This window comes from Syngnathus acus, chromosome 2, assembly GCF_901709675.1.
Source record: "Syngnathus acus chromosome 2, fSynAcu1.2, whole genome shotgun sequence".
Classification (NCBI taxonomy): Eukaryota; Metazoa; Chordata; class Actinopteri; order Syngnathiformes; family Syngnathidae; genus Syngnathus; species Syngnathus acus.
Genome location: NC_051088.1, coordinates 19,718,785 through 19,744,594, shown reverse-complemented (window position 1 = coordinate 19,744,594; position 25,810 = coordinate 19,718,785). Strand labels below are relative to the sequence as shown.

Genomic DNA, 25,810 nt, shown 5'->3' with positions numbered 1-25,810 from the left:
GAGGAGAATGTTCCTCTTTCCAGAGGTGGGAAAGATAGTCGCTAATCATAGAACTCCTTCCCAGGTGCCTTTTCTGAGGCGTGAAGCCATGATTGTGAGTGGTGACAACACGGGCGTCGGTCTCTCGGGTTAAGTGTGGGGGCGCCACGTTGCATGTGACTCACATGCTTAAAATGGAATATCTTTGTGTTATTTCTCCATCATATGCTGTAATCATTGTGTTTTGTGACTTAAGCAGTAATAGGGAGCCCAAGTGTATAATTTCGGAAATGACACCATAGGTGGATGTAAATTGGTTCTAGTTTAGGAAGAGTGTTCAGTACTGGAGGAACAAAGTGGGCTTGAGGGATCTTTTGTGTGCAATGGATATTATATACTAAAAATGACAAAGGATGGCAGTGGTTGGGGGTTTGAAACTTGGCTCTAGTCTTCCTGTGTAGAGTTTGTATTTTCTGCAGTGAAATACTTTTTCACACAGGGCCAGGTAGCTTTGAATATGTTTTTCCATTCAATAAAATCACAGTTTAAAAAAATGCATTCAATGTTTATTTGGTTTATCTTTGGCTTATATTTGTTTGATGGTCTAAAACAATAAAATGGGGAAACTGGAAAAAAAGCACACATTTGAGAAGCATGCAAAGACTTTTTACGGCGGTATATGCTATATATTCATGCCGTGACCCAGTAGGATCTGTTTATTTCTATTTGGGCCAGCGTTTCTCTTCTTTCCGCTCCCAACTCGAATAATACTCACATGTGTGGACATCGCCAGGGAATTGCTCCACTCCGCATTTTGGAGTAAACATGATGATGTTTTTATGATGCTGTTTTTTCTTTTGTTTACTGCAACCTGGTGGGACTCTGCTTTTCACCTAAATCTTGACACACTTCTACATTTGTGCATGCTGATTAAGACCTTGCTTTTGCAGGTAAGACATTCATGTAAAGACCTAAAAATAATGAGAAACAAACATTCACTTTGATTAACAATGAGGGAGATTCGTTTAAAAACTGCCATCAGAGACACCTGACAAAAACAAGGCGTGTACTTTGTCTCCAGATATACAAGATTACTGTGATTCCTGACCACTTTACCAACAGCAAGTGAAAATGGAAAAATGCATATAGAAGAGAGCTTTCTCTCTTCTTATATGTCTTTCGACATATGGCAAACATGTACAAACCCGCCCACAATATGTGGTTGTCAAAACTAAAAGGGTCTGATATTGTGTGACAATACCTTGGAGGAAAAGTGTTGTCGGTCTGAATTTTTGCCATCCAGAAGTTGATGAATTTGGAAATGGTGTTGCTCACAGTTCAGTCTAGAAAAAATATTTTGTTGTTGCCATAAAAAAATGACAATTTTGAGTCATTCAAGCACAAGTTAACTTGTCTCATTTGAAGTATGGTCTTTAAGTATATATCAACACTTGACTTAAATGGCAATTTTAAATCCCAAAGTGTGGTATGGTGTGGGCTTCCTCTATTGGTATGTGAAAGAATCACCGATTGAAATGTTTAAAATGTGCATAACGTTAGTGTTTTTAGCATTTTTTTCAATATAGTAAAGTGCTGTTCAGTTGTATTAGCTTTTAAGTAAAATACATTTGTATTTCATTATTTACAAATATGTGTTTTCAAACATTTATTTGGGTGCACTATTGGTATAATTTTCATGGCCAATACATTTTTAACTATTATTAATATCCATCCATCCATCCATTTTCTGTACTGCTTTGTCCCCACGGGGGTCGCGGTATTATTATTATTATTATCCATCCATCCATCCATTTTCTGAACCGCTTAGTCCCCACGGGGGTCGCGGGTGTGCTGGAGCCTATCCCAGCCGTCATCGGGGGACACACAGGGCCAGGTAGCCAATTGCAGGGCACACAGAGACAAACAACCATTTGCACTCGCACTCACACCTAGGGACAAGTTGGAGTCTTCAATCGGCCTACCAAGCATGTTTTTGGGATGTGGGAGGAAACCGGAATGCCCGGAGAAAACCCACGCGGGCCCGGGGAGAACATGCAAACTCCACACAGGGAGGGCCGGAGGTGGAATCGAACCCGCACCCTCCTAACTGTGAGGCGGGCGTGCTACCCAGTGCGTCACCGAATTATTATTGTTATTATTATTATTATTATTATTATTATAAATTAACAGTAGTTTTTTATTTTCTATATTTGAGCACAGTTAATGTTCTAACTGCATTTTTACAAGAACATTACATACAATATATTTTATGGGAGTAAGACCCATGGCTTGTTTTTGATGAAAATGTGGGCCAACCACGCTAATTTTAAATGCATTACCATGATTATGTATAGAACAACAGCCTCGAGCAGTTGAGTTCTCAAATGTGGTATGGTGCGGGCTCACGCTAGTGGTATGTGAAAGAATCGTTAAAATGTTCAAATGTGCATAATATTACAGTGTGGACACTTTTTCCAAGTATGTACAGTGCTGTTGTTAAGTACAGTTCAGTTGTATTTCACTTTTAGGTACAATACATTTGCATCTTACCATTTACATATATGTGTTATTGTGGTACTTGGAGGGTAAAGTATTTTTTTCTCAATGGCATGAAGGTTAAGAGTTTATAAAGCACTGGCCTAAAGGTTTTTAAACAGAAACACGTCATAGCCGTATTTCACAGAGACCTTATTTAAGTTTTTGTGTTTTCATACACAGTGTTCCTTGTATCCTTTGACTATTATCAACTCATCCAACGCTTCTAAACACCTTGTCTGAAAATGTTTGAATCATAGGCAGTGATGAGTTCTTAACCGTATGTAGAAAATATTAAAACTGCTGTTTTGTGTTTGATTCACATTGAGGAATATAGTGTAACAGTAACTGTAAACTGCCGTGCTTCATTTACATTTCACAATATTATGCTTTGGATATATATATTTTTTTAAATCCAAAGTACTTCCAAAGAATGGAGGACACCTTTTTCTATCACAAAACCTTGTCCATGTTCTGCCCACTCAATAATTTGCGCTCTCCTTATAAACTCCCCTGCTGTGTATGAAGAATGTGCTTGTTATCCCCATTGCGCCCGCACCTTGGATGTTTGTCAGTTGCTGGCTTCTGCTGTCGATCCACTGATAACATGAAATTAATTTTGTGATTGGCTAGCCGTAAGAGAATCTATATTGTTGATTTGGAGATATTAATACAACTCATTTCTGCAAAGTTGCAAGGGACATTTCCCGAATGTCCCTCTGCAAATTATGCCGATGATTTAAGGCATGGGTAGGCAACTCCGGTCCTCGAGGGGCCTGTATATTGCATGTGTTCTATGTGTCCTTGTTGCAACACAACTGATTCAAATGATCAGGATTGTTATCCAACTTCTGCAGACCTTGCTCATTATCTACTAATCTACTACTAATTATCTATTATAATTATCTCCCCATGATTTAAGGCATCCTTTGATACCTTATTCCAATAATGTCTGTCAAACTTTGATATCATGTCGAGACTATCACATGTATCAGACACGCACAGTTTAATATACTCACCTAAATATAATGGGAGCAGCACACTTGATCACGATAGCGAAACCTGCTGTGAAGTGTCGCCCAGGTTTAAACTGCAAGCCAACCTTTCAGAGGATGGGGTATCTCCCTAAAGCTCTGCTTGCATAATGAGGGATGAATACTTGATGAGATCCAGTTGACAAACCTCTGTGTCGCAAATGAATTGTTAATGCTGAGGCAAAATCGTATGCGGCGTGTGTCTAGCGACACATCTAGGCCAATTACTCAAAGTTACTGATTTTCCAAAGACTTTTTGTTATGATGTACCTCAAACAAGTCTTGCTCCTTTGCATAGAGAAGCAATTGAGGCTTTTGCAAAGGTCAGGTTATGCCCTTTTGTTTGTGTTGTTGTGAGGTAAAGCAACTGTTTACCATCCAGCTGATTAGCAAGATATTCTTCTATTTTCTATTCTGTATCTCAATTTTTCACCTTCCTGTCAGACCTGTCTCGTTTGTCAAGCCTTTATTGTTCCAAGCATTCCATGATCGCTACTCCTTTTTTTTTTTCTTTAAAACTACTTCTACATATGTGGTTTATGTAGTGATTTATCTGATTTTTTCACGTCATAGAAGTGCTCTCCTCCTCCACTCCAGCATGGAAAAGCAAGGAAACAGTCGACATCCGGTATAATAGAGCAGAAATGTTATTAGCTCCGAGTTCCCATGTTTGCCCCTGTGAGGCTATCCTCGAGACTAATCTTCATATAAATTGGGTGACTGGTCGACCACCTTAGTCGATAACAAGCAGTTTGCCTCAGATTGGACTGCGATTTTGTCCCTATTGTGTCACATTTCCTTTGGATTCTGACCATGATCCCTGCATGACCCACTCGCGTCTGTGCTCGAGAGTGTGTGTGTGTGTATGTGTGTGGGTGTGCGTTTGTGAGTGAGTGTGGGTGCGTTTGTGAGTGTGTGTGTGTGTGTGTGTGAGTGTGTGAGAGAGAGAGAGAGAGAGAGAGAGAGAGAGAGAGAGAGAGAGAGAGAGAGAGAGAGAGAGAGAGAGAGAGAGAGAGAGAGAGAGAGAGAGAGAGAGAGAGAGAGAGAGAGAGAGAGAGAGAGAGAGAGAGAGAGAGAGAGAGAGAGAGAGAGAGAGAGAGAGAGAGAGAGAGAGAGAGAGAGAGAGAGAGAGAGAGAGAGAGAGAGAGAGAGAGAGAGAGAGAGAGAGAGAGAGAGAGAGAGAGAGAGAGAGAGAGAGAGAGAGAGAGAGAGAGAGATCTTTGTATTGAAGCTACATTTTTTTATATACTCATGAAACAATGGCAACAGCTATCGATATTCAGTACCGTTTGTACTGTGGTAGCCCAGTATGATAACACATCAAGTTATTTAACTATGCCATTGCTATTATTAGCTCCTAAAAATGTTTAACACATGCAAACAAAGACTGTGTAACATGTTCATACATTGTGTTATGTTCACTTATTAAATTCTGTCTACATATTATACCGGGGCATATTAGAGGTTTTGAGCTTTTGAAGTCAAGGACTGTTAAGTAGTGAAATGATGCACAAATGATTCTGATTTCCTTAAAAATAGTGACTTGCAGTTGCACAAAAGAGACAGCAGCAGCATCTCCTCACACTGGCTTTTTCTCCACACTCTCCCTCCTTGACTGTGGTCAAAGTCGCTAAGCCTTCTATCTCTATTGAGCAGCCCTGCATGTGCAAAACTGCAGCTAACAGGGCTCCTGCCACATAGTCAGGCAAAGCACAGGGGAAGTGACTGAGTTTCAGTATTTGACCAGATGGAAAACGAGAGTGCTCTGTAAAAACTTCAAAGTCCATTTTAGAGGTCACATTTGATGTAATCACTCCAGGGTGGATGTTCGGGCACCCCTTATAGTCTCACTCAATTACTACTGTCTTCCACATTATACAGCAGTGGTCTTACTTCACCTTTTTTGTTTGAGTAAAGCAGCAGTGTGATGAGATTGAGGAGATGGCATGCTTGGAAGTTGATATTCAATGCCAGTGTCCTTCAGTAATAGCTGAAACATCATAAAATCCACTTTCGTCTTGGCGCATCACCAACCATGGAGTCCCTTTTTTCCTGTCTATCAGCTACGTGGTTCACTTTCTCCTCGACAGTATGTCATTGAAAGACCTTCAGGAAATTTGAACCACTGTCTGTTGTCATCTTAGTCACGTTTTTCCTGATGTGGTACTGAATGGAATTCCTCTAATGCTGCAGCAAGTACATGAAACTCGTGTGAGCTTGTGATAGAGCTGCAGGCCAATGCAGTCTGTCCAATGCGTGTCATCTGGCAGAGCAGTCTAGTGTTGTTGGTGCTCGGAAATGACAGACCATCCCTGAACCGTCTCATAGACATAAGATCATTATGTAGTCTACAGTTACACAGTAGAAAGAGAAGCAAAGAAGACAATAGAACAATGGGCGACAATCTCACACTGACAATCAATTCACCTCCTTCACCCAGCACAAATCACATTACTCTTGAGAAGCACCCAAAATGGCGCCAACCTCCGGTGGACGGGCCCATCCAGTTGGGACGGATATGCCTGACCCCAGCTGCCTGTACTGCGGCACGAAAGGACTCTTCCTCGACTTCTGTCCTGAGCTGGCTAAAGGCCAGGCTCACCAGTAAACAGGAGCTGAACCTACACATCCTCCACTATTCGGATGCAAGTGTTACATATGTTCCATGTCACTCAAAACTCAACTCTGGTACAGGTCTTATTTGACTCGGTTGCTGATGACAATTTCATAGAAATATACTATCACAGACTTTGTTGTAAAACATAACCTCTATGTTTACAAGATATCCACTCCGAAGGGAATACTTTCGATTGACAGAACATTATTAGAGACTATTACACACAAGAAGAAGATATCAATCCCAAAGAAAATACTTGCGATTGACAGAACAGTATTAGAGACCATTACACACACAAGACTGACCCTCTCAAGCTAATTTCCCCCACCAACCATTTACCTACAGTGTTGGCTCTACGGTAATGGCAGCACTGGTCGAAACCATTAATCATCTGGACTGATCACAAAAACCCATCATACCTCCGCACTGCCTGGCGACTGAATTCCCGTCAGGCCCACTGCATGCTCTTTCTGGGATGTTTCAGATTCACCCGCATTTATTGCCCGGGCTCAAGGAATGTGAAGCCGCGAGCTCTCTCCCGACAGTTTCCCCTGGACAGGGGTGTGCCCACCAGTGAGGTCATCTTTGCTCCTGGCTGGCTATGTGGTGCAGGCTGTGAGATGGCATGGAGTAAATACAGGAGGCCCTCCAGGGCCAGCCAGCACCTGATGGCTGTCCCCTCCGGCCGGCTGTTCATTCCTGAACCATTGAAATTGTCAATGATCACTTGGACATACCTTTTGGATATGGGGGTTCACCGGACGGAAGTTACCGTCTGCCTTGGAGGCTGCATTCCCAAGGACATAGTCTCTGACAGAGTTCTCCAGCTCACATCACAAGTTTGGAAAGCGTTCTGTAGGGCACTGCAAGCCACTTCTGGTTACCATCTCCAATCAAATGACCAAGTCGAATGAGCCATATCATGAGTTGCGATTTTCTTTTTTTCCCCATTCCCCTAACTTACGAAATTGCGTTTTGAAAAATATTTCAGGACATTCAAGGTATTTATGTATTAAGAGCGAGTTATTTATTGAAAAATGACCAAGTCGAATGAGCCATCAAGGACCTGAGGGCTCTTGCGCTGCATGGCCTCCCGACTCCCTTCCTCCTGGTCTTTCCACCTCCCATGGGTTGAATACGGACACACCTCTTTAGTTAGCGCCGCCACAGTTATGTCATCATTTATGATTAATTGGTTACCAACCCCGCATATTCCCTACTCAGGAGTCGGATGCAGAAGTGCCATCGGTCATGGCTCTATTCCTCAGAGTCAGAGTATGGCAGGAAGGGCGCGCTGCTCTGGGCAAACAGGTGACTTTTGTGTTTTTCGCCCAGATAAATTCTGTGAAAATTCTGAACCTGGTCCTTGCTTGTCGATCACACCTCGACACGGTGCTCAGTTTTTTTTACCAGTATGCTCTTCATGTTCTTTGCAACTTCTTGTATTCCTCATGTATTTTACCCCTGTCATCACTGTACAGTTGGTGGCGGTGTTTCCATCATGGTTGTGTATGTGAATCACCGAAAATGTTTATTCGCTTCACATTAGAAAATTAGGCACAAGCTTGTCAAACCTTGCATGTGTCACAAGCTGTGCTCGGACAGCATGGGCATTTGTTTTGCATTCTTAAAAGGAGTTTCATCAGAGGACTTACGCTATCTGTGGGACTCCATTAAGTTTTGTGTACGTACTTCTTTAGCTTGTAGGGGTGGATGCTCTAGTGGCAGAAAAGTAACATTAATGCTACAGGGAATTTAAACATTAAAACAGACTCATCACCACACCATGATATTCTGTGACCTAGATATTTGAAAAAATAATAAAACACATCCATAGACACTGATAGAAAAAATGCTTCAGTCACTGAACTGAATACACGAAGAAGCTGCTTGTTGACCAGGATTATTGATCAAATCTAGGTTTTTTAGCTGTTTTATAGTAGCCTACTTCACTGAAGTTGCACTACAACAATATTTAGTGTGTTTGTGTGTGTTGTGTGGCGTGCGTGTATGTGTATTATGATAAGGCACAGCAGCTTTATACATGTGTACATGTAAAATATTGACAATTTCCTCAATTTGTTTTTACTGTCATTGATGTGTCATGCCTGATTACTTACTTGCTGCATCATTCATGGAATAATTGTTACCACTGGCAAAATATGGTGTTATTTTATTGCAAACAATTTCCATCTCTAGTTTCACAGGCTGGTGCATCACAATACTTTTTATGCACTTTATTATCAGAATGTCTCCTGCAGCCTGTTGTCCATTTATGATTTACAATTTAGGTTGCAATCTTGCAATGTGTTCACATTATGCACCATCTACTGTCATCTTGGGCAAAGTTATGTTACCATGGTGATCGCTACCCTTCTATATCATCCAGTTCAATGTTTTTTTATTTTTCTTTGTACTCCATTGAAAACCCTGCTATATCATATTTATTTATGCACAATGATTGTGTCCTACTCATTTAAGTGGAATTAAACCCAACAATATTTATTATATGTTCAATGCAGCCCAACTAGTCTTAAAATTAGTATTCTGATTAATGTTGTTTGTGGAGTGTGAATTAAACAACAAAATCCACCTGTTTTTACCCATCTATTTTGCTACTTGCTGTCGACTGAAAATGACCTTCACAATTACTCAGAAGGTAAAAACCAGTCGCAGCAGGAAATCTTTGTTTTTGTTTTTGTTAATAGCCTGATCAGATCAGATTACTTCAGTTGGGAAGGTGATGAAGCTTCAGAAAACCCTTTTTATTGTCAACCCCTTTTGGATTCCTACGCTAATAAGAAAGGGAAAAGGAATGGCTTCGGCTATAATGTAGCGCCATGATGTTGAGGCTGCTACCAAACTGGGCTGCAATATGTGTTGACAAGAACAGGCCAGGACTGAATGAAGGCTGACACTTTCCTCCTAATCCTTTGTGAGTCATGACCACTTAATTGATTTCTGTTTGACCCTCACGCTGCCCTGTGTCTCTCCTTTTACCACAGCAGTGGTAGTTCACATTTCCACACTTGCTAAAAGCATACTGTGCTGTTTCTTCGAAGAGACTAAAAAGAAATATGAACTGTATTGACCAAAGCAAAGAAAACATGGATCCCCTGTCTTCGACCTTTTGCAAGTGTCACTTAAAAAGAAAAGTGTTACTTTTGAAACTGAAATGAGGATAAATAAACCAAATATTCACTTCTTAATGTATGCTAGACAACAGCTTATATTTGGCTCTTTGATTACGTTTTCATGGTTATGATTAATAAACAGCAAGATCATTTTGTTGCCCTCCTCTCATTACACCTTCCATTCTCAGATCTACTATAGATACTTGTTTAAAAGCCGCTTGCCCAAATGCAGTCAGGCACCTGTGCAACAGCTTCTCATCCACACAGCAAACACACAAGAAAAGCACTTGCCGTTTCTACAGAGTATTTCTTTCAAAACATTTTTTCTGTGTGTGTTTAATGTATGCTGCTGCTTTTGGAAGAAGGTAAACAAGTCCAGTTTCTCAGGGTTTGTATGATTGCATTGGAATTGTTTCCCAGCTGTGTGGCTGCTTCCCTTTTGCTTGAGTATCTGGAGAAAACCAACAGGTTACCTATACTGGAGTTGAAAAATAAAGCGAACATCAAGTCATAATTATGTAACTCTCAATACCTCAGTGATCATTAAACACATACAACCAATCATGGCTCATTTAACGTTTGAAAGCTGAGCTGTGATTGGATGTTACCTGACTTCTAAGCGCGTAAGGCTATTTTCAGACAAGTGGCAAAATGCGTTTTTAAAGGTGTTAATTGTAATGGGAAATAATTAAGTTATTAAATTCACAAGAGACAAAATGTTACCGCTGAAAATGGCTAAATAACTTAAGTATCCCTTTAACCTGTCATGATTGAAAGCATTCATTATGGTGAGTTCATTTCAAGTGCTGTTGTGCAGACAACAAGTGGAAAGGAGTTGCAATTGGCAAGGCAGAGCATCACACTGAGTGGTTTTCTTGCACAGACCAATGAAGCACAAGCACAATTTAGCTCGTATCGTTGCATCCACCTCTGCTATGTCATACCACAGTCTGTCCCTCACCGACTGACACCACACAATGTTTTGTAGTTTCAGTTTTTATTTTGACTCTGATTATGAATCTAGTCCTGAATGAGTAATTATTTCGCTTTCAATACTTGTGTTTCGTTGAGATTTGGAATGTGTTGTTTAAATGTTACATGTTAATATTTGTATATCTTGTCCATAATGATTTCCAGAACTGGTGGAATCCGCTGGCGGAAATTATTTATTTGAATTGGAAGATAAGCCTCTTTACTGCTATTTTATTTATTTTTTTATCTGAGGAAATTGTAGAGTGATGTAAAATGAAGTGTTTTGGCATTTAGCTCAGATGTTAAGCAAATAAATCTATTATCTTGCAAATGCATACCATCAATGTCAATTAAAATATTTTTAGGGAGTTTTTTCTCAGAGTCCTTCAGATCGTGTTTTCCAAACACTATTTTTTTTCTGTAATCAACCGCTTGATTGAAAGAGACACCAACATCTTTTAAGGGAATACAAAGTGTGTCGTGCCACAAACTCAAATAGTGCAACAGGAGTGGATTGACAAAAAGATGCATGGTTTTTGTAACTGCCAGCATGAGGGTGACTTGAATGATTTGTTCCGACAAACAATGACTGTGATTCTTATAAAAATATTTTGAAAATATATGCGAAAAACTAAAATAATTTTCAACCATTTTGTTAAAAATGCTCATTAGCTGTCTTGAATCTGGATGACAAAGGCAACTTGGTCTTTTCTCTGGACTTTTCATGCTAGCTCATTAGCTGTCGACCTTTTAAAAATGTGCATGCTAATTGATCATTTCAGTCCTCCCGGACTGATTTGACTTAATAGCTCTATGACACCTACCACCCTCCCTCCCTTATTCAGATATAACTATTACATAAATAATATGCTAACAAGTTTACCAAACCATTCGTGTCACTCGAAATCATGAAATCTTCATCCTCTGTGTCACTTTTAAACAACTCAGCTAACACCAGAGATAGAAGATGCAGCTGCTTCCTCTTCTACGTCGCTTACGTCAGACTCATCAACACAATTATCAACACACGCCTAGAGTGCCGTCTTGCGATTTAGTGTGAAAATAACATATGAAATAATGTAATAATGTGTAAATAATTTCACACATAAGTCGCTCCAAAGTATAAGTCGCACCCCCGGCCAAACGATGAAAAAAACTGCCACTTATAGTCCGGCAAATACGGTAATCCTTGCCTTCGTTACATTTCGTTTAGACTACTGTAATGCACTTTACCTCGGTGTCAGCAAGTCCTCGATCAAACTTTTCCAGTTGGTCAAAATTCTTCTGTTCACCTCTTAACTCCAGCTCGTGAGAGGGAACACATAACCCCAATTCTGGCCTCCCTCCACTGGCTCCCAATACATTTTAGAGAGCATATATAAATAAAATTGAAATGGTTTGTTTTGTATTCACAGATACAGTTAATAATCTCAATGGTGTCGTAACACTTTAAAATGTCATAAAATCAGAATGACTTGTTGTTTATAGACAACCATGGAAGTTTATTTTTTCTGCATTGTCAACGTGAAGTAATGTGAGTTCGAAGGGCTTCTTCACATATTAACGAGCAGTCGCACACGAAATGGCGCATGACTAGAGTGGCTATGTTTGTGGAGAGCAATGGATTATGGTGTTTACAAACTACTCTCCTCCGTAGCCCACTTAAACTCTATGAACCATAAATGTGATTTTAATTGAGAGAGGGATTGAGGTTCTATGTATTGGTCCCACTGGAATAATCCAAATGGAAATGTTTACAGGACACAAAAAAGTAAGACTATTCAGCAGAGATGACAATACACACAGAGCACATACAAAAAAGTTGTTTCAACTTTACCTAAGTTACTCTATGGGAGACTTATCCTATATGCAGTATGTATATACTATACACAATGTAAGGGAGCAGTTGGAACTCCACACGCCCAAAATCATTTAAAAAATGTTAAAATGGTCATTGTGAATTGACAGGAATACATAATCAGTATGATGTTTGAAAAGCATCTGCGTGGTTATATCCAGCTCATTTTGTATTTAGTCATGCTGTCTGTGTCCACACCGGCCAAGAGCAGTGCCAATGCTTCTGTTACGCACGGATCACTCTTCCCCACAGAGATATCTTCATGAGATACTGTCATTGTACCATATTTAATACTTTAACTACCTTGCCGTCGCTTTGACGTTTCCCCCAACTTTTATGTGTTATTACGCTGCGTATACAGTATAGATTGACCTGGTCTCTTGATGTTCTGTAAATATTTCATTCCTTTAGTGCACTTTATGGTAAATCCCATTGCCTCCCTGCTTGGCACTCAGCATTAAGGGTTGGAATTGGGGGGTTAGGTCACCAAATGATTCCCGGGCGCGGCACCGCTGCTGCTCACTGCTCCCTTCGGGGATGGGTTAAATGCAGAGACAAATTTCACCACACCCAGATGTGTGTGTGTGACAATCATTGGGTCTTTACCTTTACCTTTGATCGCATCAGCGGCACGACAAAGTATTTATTCCTAACAAGTAGTCTAATATAGCATACAGCAAGCCAATTTCCAAACAAAGGGTCACACCGTCCCTAATCAAGACGGTAACGAAGCAGAGTAACAAAGGACGCCTATCCCTGAGAGAGCCTAAAACAGTTCATCAAATGGGCGTGCCTGTGTCTGTGTGTGTTCTGTTGTTACCAGACGTGGGTGAGTTGTGTGTGAAGCCGGTTTGCAAGGAGGCCCAGCTGTGTTACCAAATAAGGAGTTGTTTTGTCTTATCTCCGTGGGGCCATTCCGGTGAAGATTCACTTTTGGTAGTGCAGTCGCATCGTCTCGCATCTGTCGGGTGCTTCCTTTTGCAATCATCCACCACCTTTTGTATTTCCATACATACTCACAAACCCACTCATCATTATCAATAAATGAAAGTGAAAGTGATTATCAAAAACATCACTACAGTTGTGTCCTTTTTATTCATCTAGATGGCAGCATAAATGTGTATGTCCCTTAAATATAACTTCCTTCAGAATTCCTTCATCCCCCCTTTTAATCCCTTGTAAGAGGTTATGACTTCTGACCCAAGGTCATAGCTCCTTGAGTCACCCTCCTGATGAGGGCATCATGTACTCGGGTCCTTGTCTGTCTGATCCCTCTGTGATAGTAACAATACATCTGACGCGTAGCATAGTAATGTGATGGGTGTGTTCTGTTTCATTTTATTAATTTGACTACCAAGCAAGGTCAGTGGAGTCGAGACAGACGATGGTGCACATCCCCTGCGTATCTTCATTCTTAACAGACCGCCCACAAACCGTCAAATTTGGACACCATTCCCCCACTATAACACTCAGCACTGGCTCCCCACAAGTATGTGTAGCGAGTCCTTTACTCGACTCATTGTACAACTGCACACCATTCTCTCGCCAACTCCATTTTCAAATTCACCAACAATACCACTGTAGTCAGGCTCATCTTAGTGGGAGACAAGTCAATTGAGAGACTGTCGGTGAGGAATCAAGAGCACAACCTCACTCTGAAGACCACAGAGACAAAATAATTCATCCTGGACTTCTGCAAACACAGCACTCAAGTTTTTCAAAGGGTTACCAAAGATGTGAGACTAATCTTGAGGGCACCATTTGGCTCACTGATACCTGTAGCTCTCCCCGAGTGGAGCTGCGTGGTCAGCTGGGATCTATGCTCACAATGCGTAATGTATTTGTCACGCACCAAGCTGGTATGAATGCTCTTTCTTCTTAATGGAGGGGCTCAGGGTAATTTTGTAATACAAAAGGGGCCAGCTATTTTTATTCTCCAAAGCAAGATTGAGAGGAAGATGAGAAAAATGAAGAGGAGGGTGGTGAATTCACCTGGCCTCTATGGATCTGCTACTCCCATTAGTGGAAGTGTTTTGATCCATGAAACTCAGTTCATGCTGTACTTTGTTCTTCATCTTTTCCCGTTTGTTCTCATGAATGAGATGTCAAAGAAGCTCTGCAGAGACAGGTTTCAGACCCTGTCTATAGTCTCCTTTCTGTATTACTTTGTAAAAGGCTATTCAGGTGGCATTGAACTTCAGACTACAATGACCACAATCTGCACTTTGCTTTGAGTCTTAAATATATTTTAAGTATGATTGTATCATTTGGAGGCGGCTCGGTGGCGCACTGGCTAGCACGTCCGCCTCACAGTACGGAGGGTGCGGGTTCGATTCCACCTCCGGCCCTCCCTGTGTGGAGTTTGCATGTTCTCCCCGTGTCCGCGTGGGTTTTCTCCGGGTCCTCCGGTTTCCTCCCACATCCCCAAAAACATGCTTGGTAGGCTGATTGAGCGCTCCAAATTGCCCCTAGGTGTGAGTGCGTGTGCGGATGGTTGTTCGTCTCTGTGTGCCCTGCGATTGGCTGGCAACCGGTTCAGGGTGTCCCCCACCTACTGCCCGATGTCAGCTGGGATAGGCTCCAGCAGGCCCGCGACCCCCGTGGGGATACAGCGGTACAGAAAATGGATGGATGGATGGATGTATCATTTGGAAAAGTATTGTCCTGTAACCTTAGGGTGCCAGAATACCCCAAATGAAAAATCAAGATTTTATTGTGAGCCTGAATAGGAACTTGTTGCCCACTACTGTACTTGTCTTCATTATAAGGTTAAAGAGTGTCGGAGCGGCCAAGAAAACTCCAAAAGAAAATAGCCGTAATTTGGGGATGTTGTGAAGTGAATTATTTTTAAGGTCTGTTAAAATACCCAGTCTACCACAGTGGGTGTTCAGTGCATTGGTGCTTCCATTTGATACATCCAAAAGGTCTCCAATTTATCAAGTTCAAATCTGGTCAAGTCCAAATCAGGTGTTGTGTTTTTTTAAAACACACATAACACAAAAGTCCTGAATCTCTAATGTGGCCAAACATCAAGAATACGTCCCCTATTTTTACCAACAGACTTGCAAATGTGAATGACAACTGAGGAGTGACACAAACTGAAAGGTGGACATGTAGCAAAGTCCCTTTCGCAAGACAATTGTTATCCCTAATTGGACAGTTGGTGGAGCGTGACACACTCCTGGAATGGAACCAAGCCTCCCAGCAGGCATCCACCAACGCATGTCCAGCACAGCAGGTTCTTAGAGGCTCAACGCTCTGATCCACACACATGAACACACCCTAGAATCTGTTATGTAGAATGACCTCTTAGATTTGTGAATTCTTCCATACTTAGGGGAAATACAGAACTCTAGAATATTGAAAAGCATGACAAATTACTGAAATTAATATTGTCATGGATTTACATGGAGACTGTTTGACTTCCTTAATTGATTTGGCTGCTGTGTCAAAGTATCTTTGAGGTACTAATTGCGGTCTGCTCTTCTTAGCTCGCCTGCATCTTTATTTGCTTATGCATAGCATCACCAAGCATAATTTCTAACCTTTCTAACCTGCAGTCATTCCTGGAAGCTACCTTCGCTTAGTGTGATATGGTGCCACACGACAATGTAGATGTGAACTTGAACGTAGAATGTGGTTGTGCAAAATTATCCAACCATATTCAAACTCATGTTAAATGTTTATCATCAACTAAAAAGTTTGAATTGGAGAAAATTCTAGAAATTTCCTCAAAATCTTTCTCAAGATTTAGTATCCAACAAATGAATGATCTCACCACTTTTACTGTCATATAAAAGCTTAAACATCATTGAACATTTGCTATAGCTTACCATTCCGACCGCATTAATACTCAGTCTTACGAGGTTACCTTCACATCTTTTCCGCTCCACTGGGATAACACTGCCTCATTTTCCACACAGCAACAGTTGTTTATTTTTACTTCCCCTCTTGTGAAACAAAGAAAAAAAATCAATTGAATTTTACAGTTAGTAGGTCACATTAATGGTGAAAAACAGGGGTGTTTAAACTTTTTATATCCGCTAGCCAAGAATGTCTGTATGCTGAAGCTAAGTGGCACAAATGGTACAGGGGGACACCACCCTCAAATACCTAATGATGACCCCCATTTGTCCCCCCTCCCACTTTGACCAACAACAATGTCGTTAAAATGATAGAAAGGGCAAATCCAAAACAATTTTGCATCTTTTGCTACAACCAGTCCATTGTAGAGTCAGAATGTTGAAATTTGCACATTCGTGTCAGAATAATTAATCACCGCTCTTCCTGATGTTGGATCACCAACCTGGCAAAAGAAATTAATATTACAAGCCCAAATTCATGCTATTTGTTTTAACGTTGTTAAACGTAGTTATGTTATGTATTTGTTATACGTACATTAAACCCAGGAAGCGCTGGAAGGAAGCGACATACGTATCCTTCAAGTACCAGAGGCCTGGGAGCTTGACGGTTCTGCCCAGTTTTGGCCAATGCATAAAGCAATGGAAAATAAAGTCTTCTGCAATAACTATTTAGGAAAAATTTTACGAGAAATATGTACCCCGCTAGGAAATGATGAATCCACTCTGAAGTCCTTTGCTGAAATTGACACAAATGACGATTGGGGATTATAGGAGCCAGTCCAGGCACTTTGTATGTAGGCACCAAAAAACGAAAATGTGTCCTTATCCCAAAAAATATTAAACTGATTTCTTTTCTTTCCCCCTCCCTCTCATAATTATTGCCTGTAAACTTCAAATGGCCTCAGTAGAAAAGAAAATGCACATGATTGTACAGTGCTATTTTTTGTCGGCGATTTCATAGGTTAATAGCCCTGCAAGACTGAAAGATTTAACCTCCTATGCATGATTCCTTTCTTGAGTCACTTTAATTCCTTCCATTGACGATATATTTGCACAATTATTTACAAGCACTTGTCTTAATTAAATGTTTAATGAATCAATGCAGCCCCTGGCTGGAGGCTTTGCGCTCTACTTTGCTCTTCTACAAACAATAGTAACCAGATGCAGCTAGTGGGGGGCAAGTTTGCTTGTCACAAAATAATTCACACTTGTCAGATTTTTATTTGAAGGTAAGTTATTCAAATTATTCACTTTTACCAACCTGTTAAGGACTGAATTTTTTATGAAATTGAGGATGTCCGTCAGCAAGGTTTTACACCATATCGGTGGTGTTCCCTTGTCTGGTCTTTCTAGCATATTTTGCAGACAGGCTTTGCAGTATTTTGTCGCATCAGCAAAATGTTTCGCTATGTCACAGATTACACAAAAAATGCAAATGCAATGGAAACAACACATTGTAGTGGGATGGCGCATGAGATAAATAGGGGAAAAATATTGTCACGAATCCAAGTAAATGTGCTGATACACCAATGTAAGTTTTAATATATAATAGGACGTTGCATCTGTATGTCATCATTCATTAACCAGGGAGTAGCCTGCTAAGTAACTAACAAATGGACTCTCAATCACATTCTCATTGTGTTTTTTATGCGTGCGTGTGAGTGTGTGTGTGTGTGTGTGTGTGTGTGTGTGTAGACATTGTCAGCAAAATGGCATTGTGGTTAGTACTATATCTGTCTCACAGTCCAAAACCATGAGCACGTTCCAGAAAATGTTCATAGGGGTTGCCAGATGGGAACACCTAAATTCTTAAGGTGGTACACCAAAACTGTTTACCAAAACCAAAAAAAGTTATTTTCCTCTGCTCATGAGCGATAGGCGGCGAGGGAGGTGTAATTGTGGAGAGTGGCCCCTAGCCGAAATGTATTCGTCGACTGGGATACACACATCTGCTTCAACCCTCCTGGCCATTTTTGGAAAATCCATAAATTTTCCTGAAATTCCAGATGGCCACAACACCCCTGTATATTCATTTTAAACAAAATAACTCTGCTTTGTAATTGAAAGTTGGAAGGAAAAACACAAGTGACGCTAATATATTCTATTCTGGCCAGTGTCTGTGTGCTGGCCAGTAAATTTATAATGGCCACCCCTGGTGGCACCCCTGTCCAAAACTTCCATTGCGTATGTTTTTCAGAGTACACTGTCTGGCTTCCCCCATTCCAAAGTCATACTATAGTACTGTAATATGATGTAATGTAATATTATGTATAATATTATTTGACAATATTTTAATGCAGATTTTTCTCACTTTTGATTACTCTTGACTCTTTCAGTGAAGCCAACAGTCATTGATGTGGGCATATATGTCAACAGCATTGGCCCTGTTTCATCCATCGATATGGTGAGTTCAAGCACTTCCCTGATCTTACCTTTCTGTCGATGTGTCATTGCCATTGAACATCTCTGTTTACGTCTCATGAAACTGTCATGAGCTTTGAATGTTTTTTTATTATGAATTATGAAACCTCTGTCGTGACGTCACACCGTGATGCATGGCAAAACATGTAAGCCATTTGCCACAAAGAGAACGTGTCTTCAGCTTTAGGATGCTGCTGATGGCGGCTGGATAATATTTTGTATGACGCCGCAACGTGGATTTGATTCTACCCTTGGCTACAGTGAAGCGTGTGTCCTCCTGGTTATTAAACTAAATCATTTTAAACTTGAACAAAAGATGGAGGATCGACTGGCAAAATTTCGTAAAGTGCCCATTGCTGGTAAAGGCTTTTTAAAAGTCGTTGAATTCCCTTTTATATATTTTCCACAAACATTACTTATTGCTTTGCTTTGATTTTTGGAGGCCTCAGAGGCTCCCACACTGAGTGCAATAAGTTAACCTGGAACTTAATAAATGGCCTTGGTCTGTTACACTTGTATTTTAATAGACATTGCAAAGCCTAAAATTTCTGTAGACAGTGCCAATTGATTAATTTACTTACACGATACAGTAAATACTTGGTAAATAAACGGTAAGTGGAACAAAGTTGCAGAACAAGCATACCGTTTTCATGTTTATTAGATTGCTGTTATTTGCACAGTGAAAGAGTAATGGGTTGCCAACTGGCCATTATTCCAGCTGGATCCCTGCAGCTCGGTTTAGCAATTAAATGGACAACTCACTGAGACCATTAAAAGCTGAGGAAAAAGATAATCGTAGCTTCAGATGCACATTCTGAAGCCTGATTAAATGAACTTAATCTTTTGTTTAGATAGTATATATACTGCATCTTGGCCATGAAACATCTGAGCAGCCAATACTCCCATTACTCTTAGTCCCTTCCAAAGTATGACTGAGAGTGAAAGTCTGCAGTTAAAGGACATCTTTGTTTTATGTCAAATCCACTGTGGTGTAGAGCCAAACACCTGAGAATTGTGTCACTGTCTTAATATTGATGGCCCTGTATGATGATGCTAGTTTCATGGCGTGAGCGTGCATGGCTGCCAACGTAACTGGTTTCCTTGTATTTGTTGATGATGTGACCGCTGACAACAGCAACAGGACACATTTGGGCCATGTTTGCGCATAGGCTTAAAAATTACTGGACAGTGCTTTACTGTGCAGAAGGACAATGACCCCAAGCACACTGGGGAAAAGCAACCCCAGAGGTTTTCTTTTTCATTTAAGGCAAAAAAAAATAGCCAAGTCAGTCACCTTCCCTGAATCTGACTGAACATGCATTTCACTTACTGAAGACAATACTGAAGGAAAAATGCCCTAAGAACCAACAACCACGGAATTAATTTACAGTAGAAGCCTGACAGAGCATCACCAGGGATGAAATCCACCATCTGGTGATGTCGCTGCAATCCACACTTCAGGCTGTAATTGACTTCAACTCAGAATTAAAAAAAAAAGGCAAGTTTGATTTATGATTGTTAATTTATTCATTTCTGATGCTATATTACAATATACAGGTACGTCCAAAGATACAGCTGTTTGCCTTCAGTGTGATACCAAATTGTGCCACAACACAACATTGAGCATCGACTATTATTGAGGAAACAGACACAACTGTATGTGATACAGAGGGTAAAATCAAAATCAAATCAAAATCCTTTTAAGTGTTATTTAACTTGTTTAAATGAGTTTAAAGCATGGGGCAGGAGTAAGTCTATTAAAATTAAAACCAAATTGTAAGATAGTGTAGTGTGTGGGTCTGAAACAGATCCCCAGCGATAAGAAGGGGTTCACTATTTTTAGTTGTTAAATTTCACACTTGATATTTGTAATAGTACACTCTCGTATGTATGCATACCGCCATTTAAAAAGTACATTTTCCAGAATGTGTTAAAACAATCAAAATGTACGACATACAGTGATGACTGTGAAAAAATGTAACAATGTGCTTATAAAAATCATTAATGGGAAATATCAGCATTTGATGAGGCTATTGCTATGGTTTATGTTCATTTATGTTTTGTGCAAGAGGATGTTTTCCACAAATTTTCAGTTCTCATTTAAGTACCCCCTCACATTATATTGACGATTGCATGATCGTTGTATTGTGATATGTCATCATCACGAGTCACTCTGCGGTTCTCAACACCAATCAGTAGGCCGATAGGTCAGCCTACTCTACACTGAGCGCAAACCTTTACAATCATGCACAGTGATTGTGATTCACCATTCCTCCAATTTTTTTCCTCTATGTTGCACTGATTGGCGGCACCCTGTCAGGGATAGCGAACAGTGGGCACCACAATGCAAATCCCCTGCTGTCCTGGGAGTTTGCTGGAGTGGATTTATCTCTAATGCTCCCACTCTCTGTCTGCCTCGGCACGTCTTTCACTTTTGTCAATTTTTTTCTGCTCTCTTTCCTCACTTAACTGCACACGTCAGGCTAAGACTCACCCGAGTCCAATTGGTCATCCGTCTGCAGACCTCGGTCTCTCTGAAGTCTGTCTGGTTCATATGAAGAACCACTTCAAAACTACCATATCACCCCACCTTCCGTTGCATACTCTACTGGCTAACACTGTCATTATATAGTGGAGCCTTGATTTAACAGAACTGCAACCAACAGACTATGGATTTTATGGTAAAAGAAATACTGTCCATATTCACTCAAAACGGCCATTTGTACAGAAGTTGTTCAAGTCTGTTCGTTCCAGAATAGACCCCTTAATAGACCCCTATGTCACCGTGACGTCACATTGTTAGCTGGAGGCAAATGAAGGAAAGCCATCAGTTAACGCCGCTATTGTTATGTAAAAAAATGTTGCAGTTTTGGTTGCCAAAACTGTAAAAGCAAAAATAAAAACTTGAAATTATATCACAGCCCAGCATCTGGCAGCTATGAAATGTTGAAATTCATTATTGCCAGCTAAAATGCTGTTTCTGTCACATCTGCCTGTTTTCTTTCATAAGTCACCAAGATTCACAAGTACAATGCATTCCTAGAGGCTGTTTGTAATCTGAATTGTGCAGAAGTGGTTATTTACTCAATTGAAATCTGTAAGGGCTCATTTGACTTATATTTCCCCTGAAGTCCACAAATGGCCTAATCTCTCCATGGCCTATCCGGAAAGGAGGTGCTTTAAGTGGCCACACTCAGCTGGCCACACATGTATCTGTGGCTAGAGCGAACTCTCGTCAAGTTGTAGGTGTACACGTCTTTCGAACATCCCATTTTTTATATAGTATACATTTTTGTTGTCAAGCTATTTTCTAAAGACATCTAAACATTAATGGGAGTGAAAAAAGGAAGCCCACTCACCAGCGACCAGTTGCACCACCATTAAGCGCCCACCCCTTCCCACAAAGCAGCAGCGAGATAGGTTTGGATACATCTTGAACAATTCAAACAGTTTCAAACTGTTATAATTATTGTACGGAGCTCTGTACCACTTTGTCATTCACCGACGTGGTGACTTCCTGAGCTGGGTTACTGAAAGATACGCACCGTGACCGATAGGCAGCTATGATCTGCAATTTTGGAAGGCCCCTCGCCGGTAGTCCTTGCACCAGCCTTCGGTAGGCGGTTCCTATGGTTTGCTCTTTGCTCTCAAGTGCCGGGAATGTCGTGAGCGAGCACCCCAGCGTTGCCCGCTTCTCCATCCAGTGCATCCGCTGCAAGGCTGAGATGCCCCATGATCGACCCTGCCATGGATCCCACCGCTTCATCGGCATCCCTTCCTCACCAGCCCGCGGCGACGAAACTGGATGCCCTGTGAGCCTGCAGCGGGCCTTCCGGCAAACGCTGTGTTGCTTTTCTCGAGGATTAAGTCATGCAATCCTCAGTATGATTGCATTGTAGTTCTGCCCATCTGCTGTAGTCTCACGCTTGTTATGGATCTGTATTTCCAACTTGTCCAACGTGCTCATGTATCTAATTATGTCCTTGAATTGAGAATATGTTGACTGATTTTCATCATTCTCCATTATTAATCCTTGCCTTGCTCCAGCGACGATGCAACCAGGATGTCTGCATGTGATGTCCGGAGCTCTATTGGTTTTGAAATATGGGGAGGGTAGATTCTAAACACACTTTTTACACACACTATGGAGAAAATATAATGAACATTTGAAAAATGTAATTTAATATGGGTTGATTAACTACCAATGGGGTAGCAAAACATTTGGTAAAGGTGACAGCTGCCACCACTTATCAACTTGTAAAACCGCCAATGCTTCGCATACATTTCTTTCCTACTGGTGTCGCCTGAACCACAATGAATGTAACTCTGGAACGTTTGTCAGCTTTTTGCAGCACCCTGACATTGTCTTTGTTGTTTTTCTGTATGCTGCTGTCAGAGGGAGCTCAAAGCTTGCTGATTGAGACAGAAAGTCATTTCATACGACATGCTTGCTCATTGAGCTTTCAGATGAAGGTCATCCACTGCAAAGGAAAACTAAGTGGGTTGAAAATAGCTCAACCCTCCGATTATAAGGACACATTTATCATTCCACAATTAAAGGAAAGAGGGCAAGAGGGTCAAGCATGAAGGCAATGAGTTGTTATTCAACACCGTCAATGCAGCTCAACCTTCAGCTGTTTTCTTCGCAGAGATCCATTTGAAGATACAATCAGTGAACCAAAGATTGTCATTTGAGAAATGTAACTCAAACATGTTTTTAATTTGCTGCAACTGGATGAGTGTCGTTAGCGCTTAATTGTTGTGCTTGCAGCATTCTCCTTCGCCTTTGTCGCACCAAAATATAATTGTATTTGTATAGATTAACTTTCAAATGTTCACTGCACTTCCTGTTGTTGAAGTCTTATGAAATGTGATGCAATATGATGAATCTAAAAATATACAGCCAAGTTCATTCAATTGTGGCAGTTACAAAAAATGCCTTTATCTATCTATAAGGGGAGACATTTCATGGTGATGCTGGATCTCTCGAATCTCAGGATGACACTTGAGTTCCTACAGATCTCTATGATTAAGTTGAATAAAAATAGGAGGGCTATTTTTACCTGAAGGTTTATCCCACAATAAATCCAGATGCATCCTGATCATTATAAAAATGAATTTAGCCTTGTATAGGGCTGCAACAACAAATCTATAATCTAGCTAATAATCGGTATTTCAAATAGTTGGTGACAAATTGAAGTATTGATTTGTTGTGTCACGCGGCGGACACATGATTTAAAAAGTCACTGTCCATGCTATTTTTAACAGGTTTAAAAAAATTGTGTGCAACCTTTCAGGAATCTAGACAAAATACGTTTGTTTTCCCTGAGCTCTTCCCGGATGACAAATCCTATCGATAAGATCGTAAACTGTATGACAGTAATACCTTATTTATGTCTCCATAAATTACAATATTGACGTTTTTATTCAGGATATTTGCCACAACAAAAGAAAAAAGGCCATTCTGTTCAGCTTCCAGGTCGCTGAGCGTGTAGGTGTAGACATGCCTGACTTGTGTGCGGGCAGCGTGGGATCGATTCCCACACAGTGGCGGTCTGCATGTGTATGAGACTGGTTGTTCATCGCTATATGTACCCTGCGACTGGCTGACGACCAGTTCAGGGTGTAGTCAGTCGGCCTTTACCCTGATGTCAGCTGAGATAGGTGGCCAACATTCCCCGTGACCCTGAACAGGATAAACAGTGCTGAAAATAAATGGATAGATGTTCAGCTTCCATTATACAAACAGGTTTGATGGTGAGAAAATGACATACGCACACTGAGTACCCACTCCACATTTCATGTCATTTTGAAGAGCTATCTGTACAACAACGTCCTTGTGCTTGTCACTTTTCTTTTGTGGCTTCCCTCCTTCAACTCTCCTGGAGTGATACCGTGCTGAACATAAGCTCCAAAAAGAGCATTCAGCCACACCAAGAAACCAAGGTCATTGTAACCAGAGATGTGCCAAATGTGTTTTAAAAAAACTTGTGTTTTACAAGCGCCCTGTCAATTCCTATCATTTTACACTGTTCATCTCTTTTTTAGTATTCCAAATGCCAATGTGAATGTGAAGCAGACCAGAAGGCAACAAAGAACCTTTTGTTGGTGAAATTGACCACAGAATTTGACCTCAAGAGAAAGACACTCTTTACTGAGGAATTGTGACCAAGTAGCCTGCAGTGATTTTCTTTGACACTACTTTTAAAGAAGAAAATAGAACCAATGATGAATGAATAATTGATGCTCAAGTAGAACCAAGACACAAGATGCACCACATTGAACTCAAGTTTTTCTAAGGGTGCCATAATTTGTGTGTGTGTGTGTGTTTGTGCATGTGTGTGGGTGTGTGGGTGTGTGTGTGTATAAGGGTCAAAAGCCTGGTGTGCAGGTGTGAGTTACAGACTGCTTTAGTTTGTGATCATCATTCATGTGTGACTGCATCACGTCGGTGTGGCTAGAATGGCTTGATGTGATTAAAAAAAATCGTTTTTAAAAAAAAACATTTGTATGTTGCCATTGCATTTTTTTTTGATGCAGCGCAATGACTAATGGAACATTGCTTTGTTGTGGAGGCTTAATGTGGTTAGGTATCTTGATACAAATATTTATTGCTGGCAAAAGATATTGTATCGCTATAGAACAATATTGTTGAAGATCAATATGTGACTAACGCATATATTTGTTTGCTTTGGAGTAAAAGACGGGACATTTTTCATTCGTTTTCATCATGTGCAATTGATGTGATGTTCCAATTAGATAAATCCAAAAGACGGAAAAAACGTTATTTTCCAATGTCTACTGTATGTAATTGTATTTAATCGAGTGCTAATCTGTATCAGCACTGTTCAGCCTTGGATGTTGGTAGGTGATGTGTTTATTTTAAGATGCCATGAGTCGTGGTAATAGTCAGCTGAACTCTTCTTTTTAAATTTCTGCTGGCCAAATCTTTTATTCTCACTCTCAGTCAAGGATAAAGGTCAAGTCAGATCGAAGACAGGTCTTTTTCATGAGACAGAATGAAAAGCAAGGATGGACGGAGTGGAGCTTGACAACAAAATTATCATTTATCGCAGAATAGCAGTTATCAGCTGCCTGGTAGCAATGATAAATTAGATGATTGTGAGGATGGGCGTAAAGAAACTCTCACTTGCACTATCACGAGACTGGAGCTTTCATCACCATGGAGACCTGGAAGGAGGGCAGGAGGTGAGGGGTGTGCGGGTGGGGGGGGGGGGGGGGGGCAGCAAAAATAATGAAGCGTACAAAACATGCACAGACATGTACTATTCTTCCGTCCTGTCTACAGTACATGATCGTGTGAGACTCATGAGTGACATGCGGTTTTGCCCGATATGCTGTGATTGATGAAGTCTCATAGATAGATAGACAGACGC

The 25,810-nt window shown here is 40.7% G+C and overlaps 1 protein-coding gene across 2 annotated transcripts in view; it reads left to right on the top strand.

The window, feature by feature from the left end:
• Positions 1-25,810, top strand: part of LOC119133027 (gamma-aminobutyric acid receptor subunit gamma-3-like) — a 50,201-nt gene that overhangs the window by 1,890 nt on the left and 22,501 nt on the right. For both annotated transcript variants that reach the window (XM_037268664.1, XM_037268656.1), the window contains exon 3: positions 18,329-18,396. In XM_037268664.1, the coding sequence (XP_037124559.1) occupies positions 18,329-18,396 (68 nt within the window). The remainder of the gene's footprint in view (positions 1-18,328; positions 18,397-25,810) is intronic.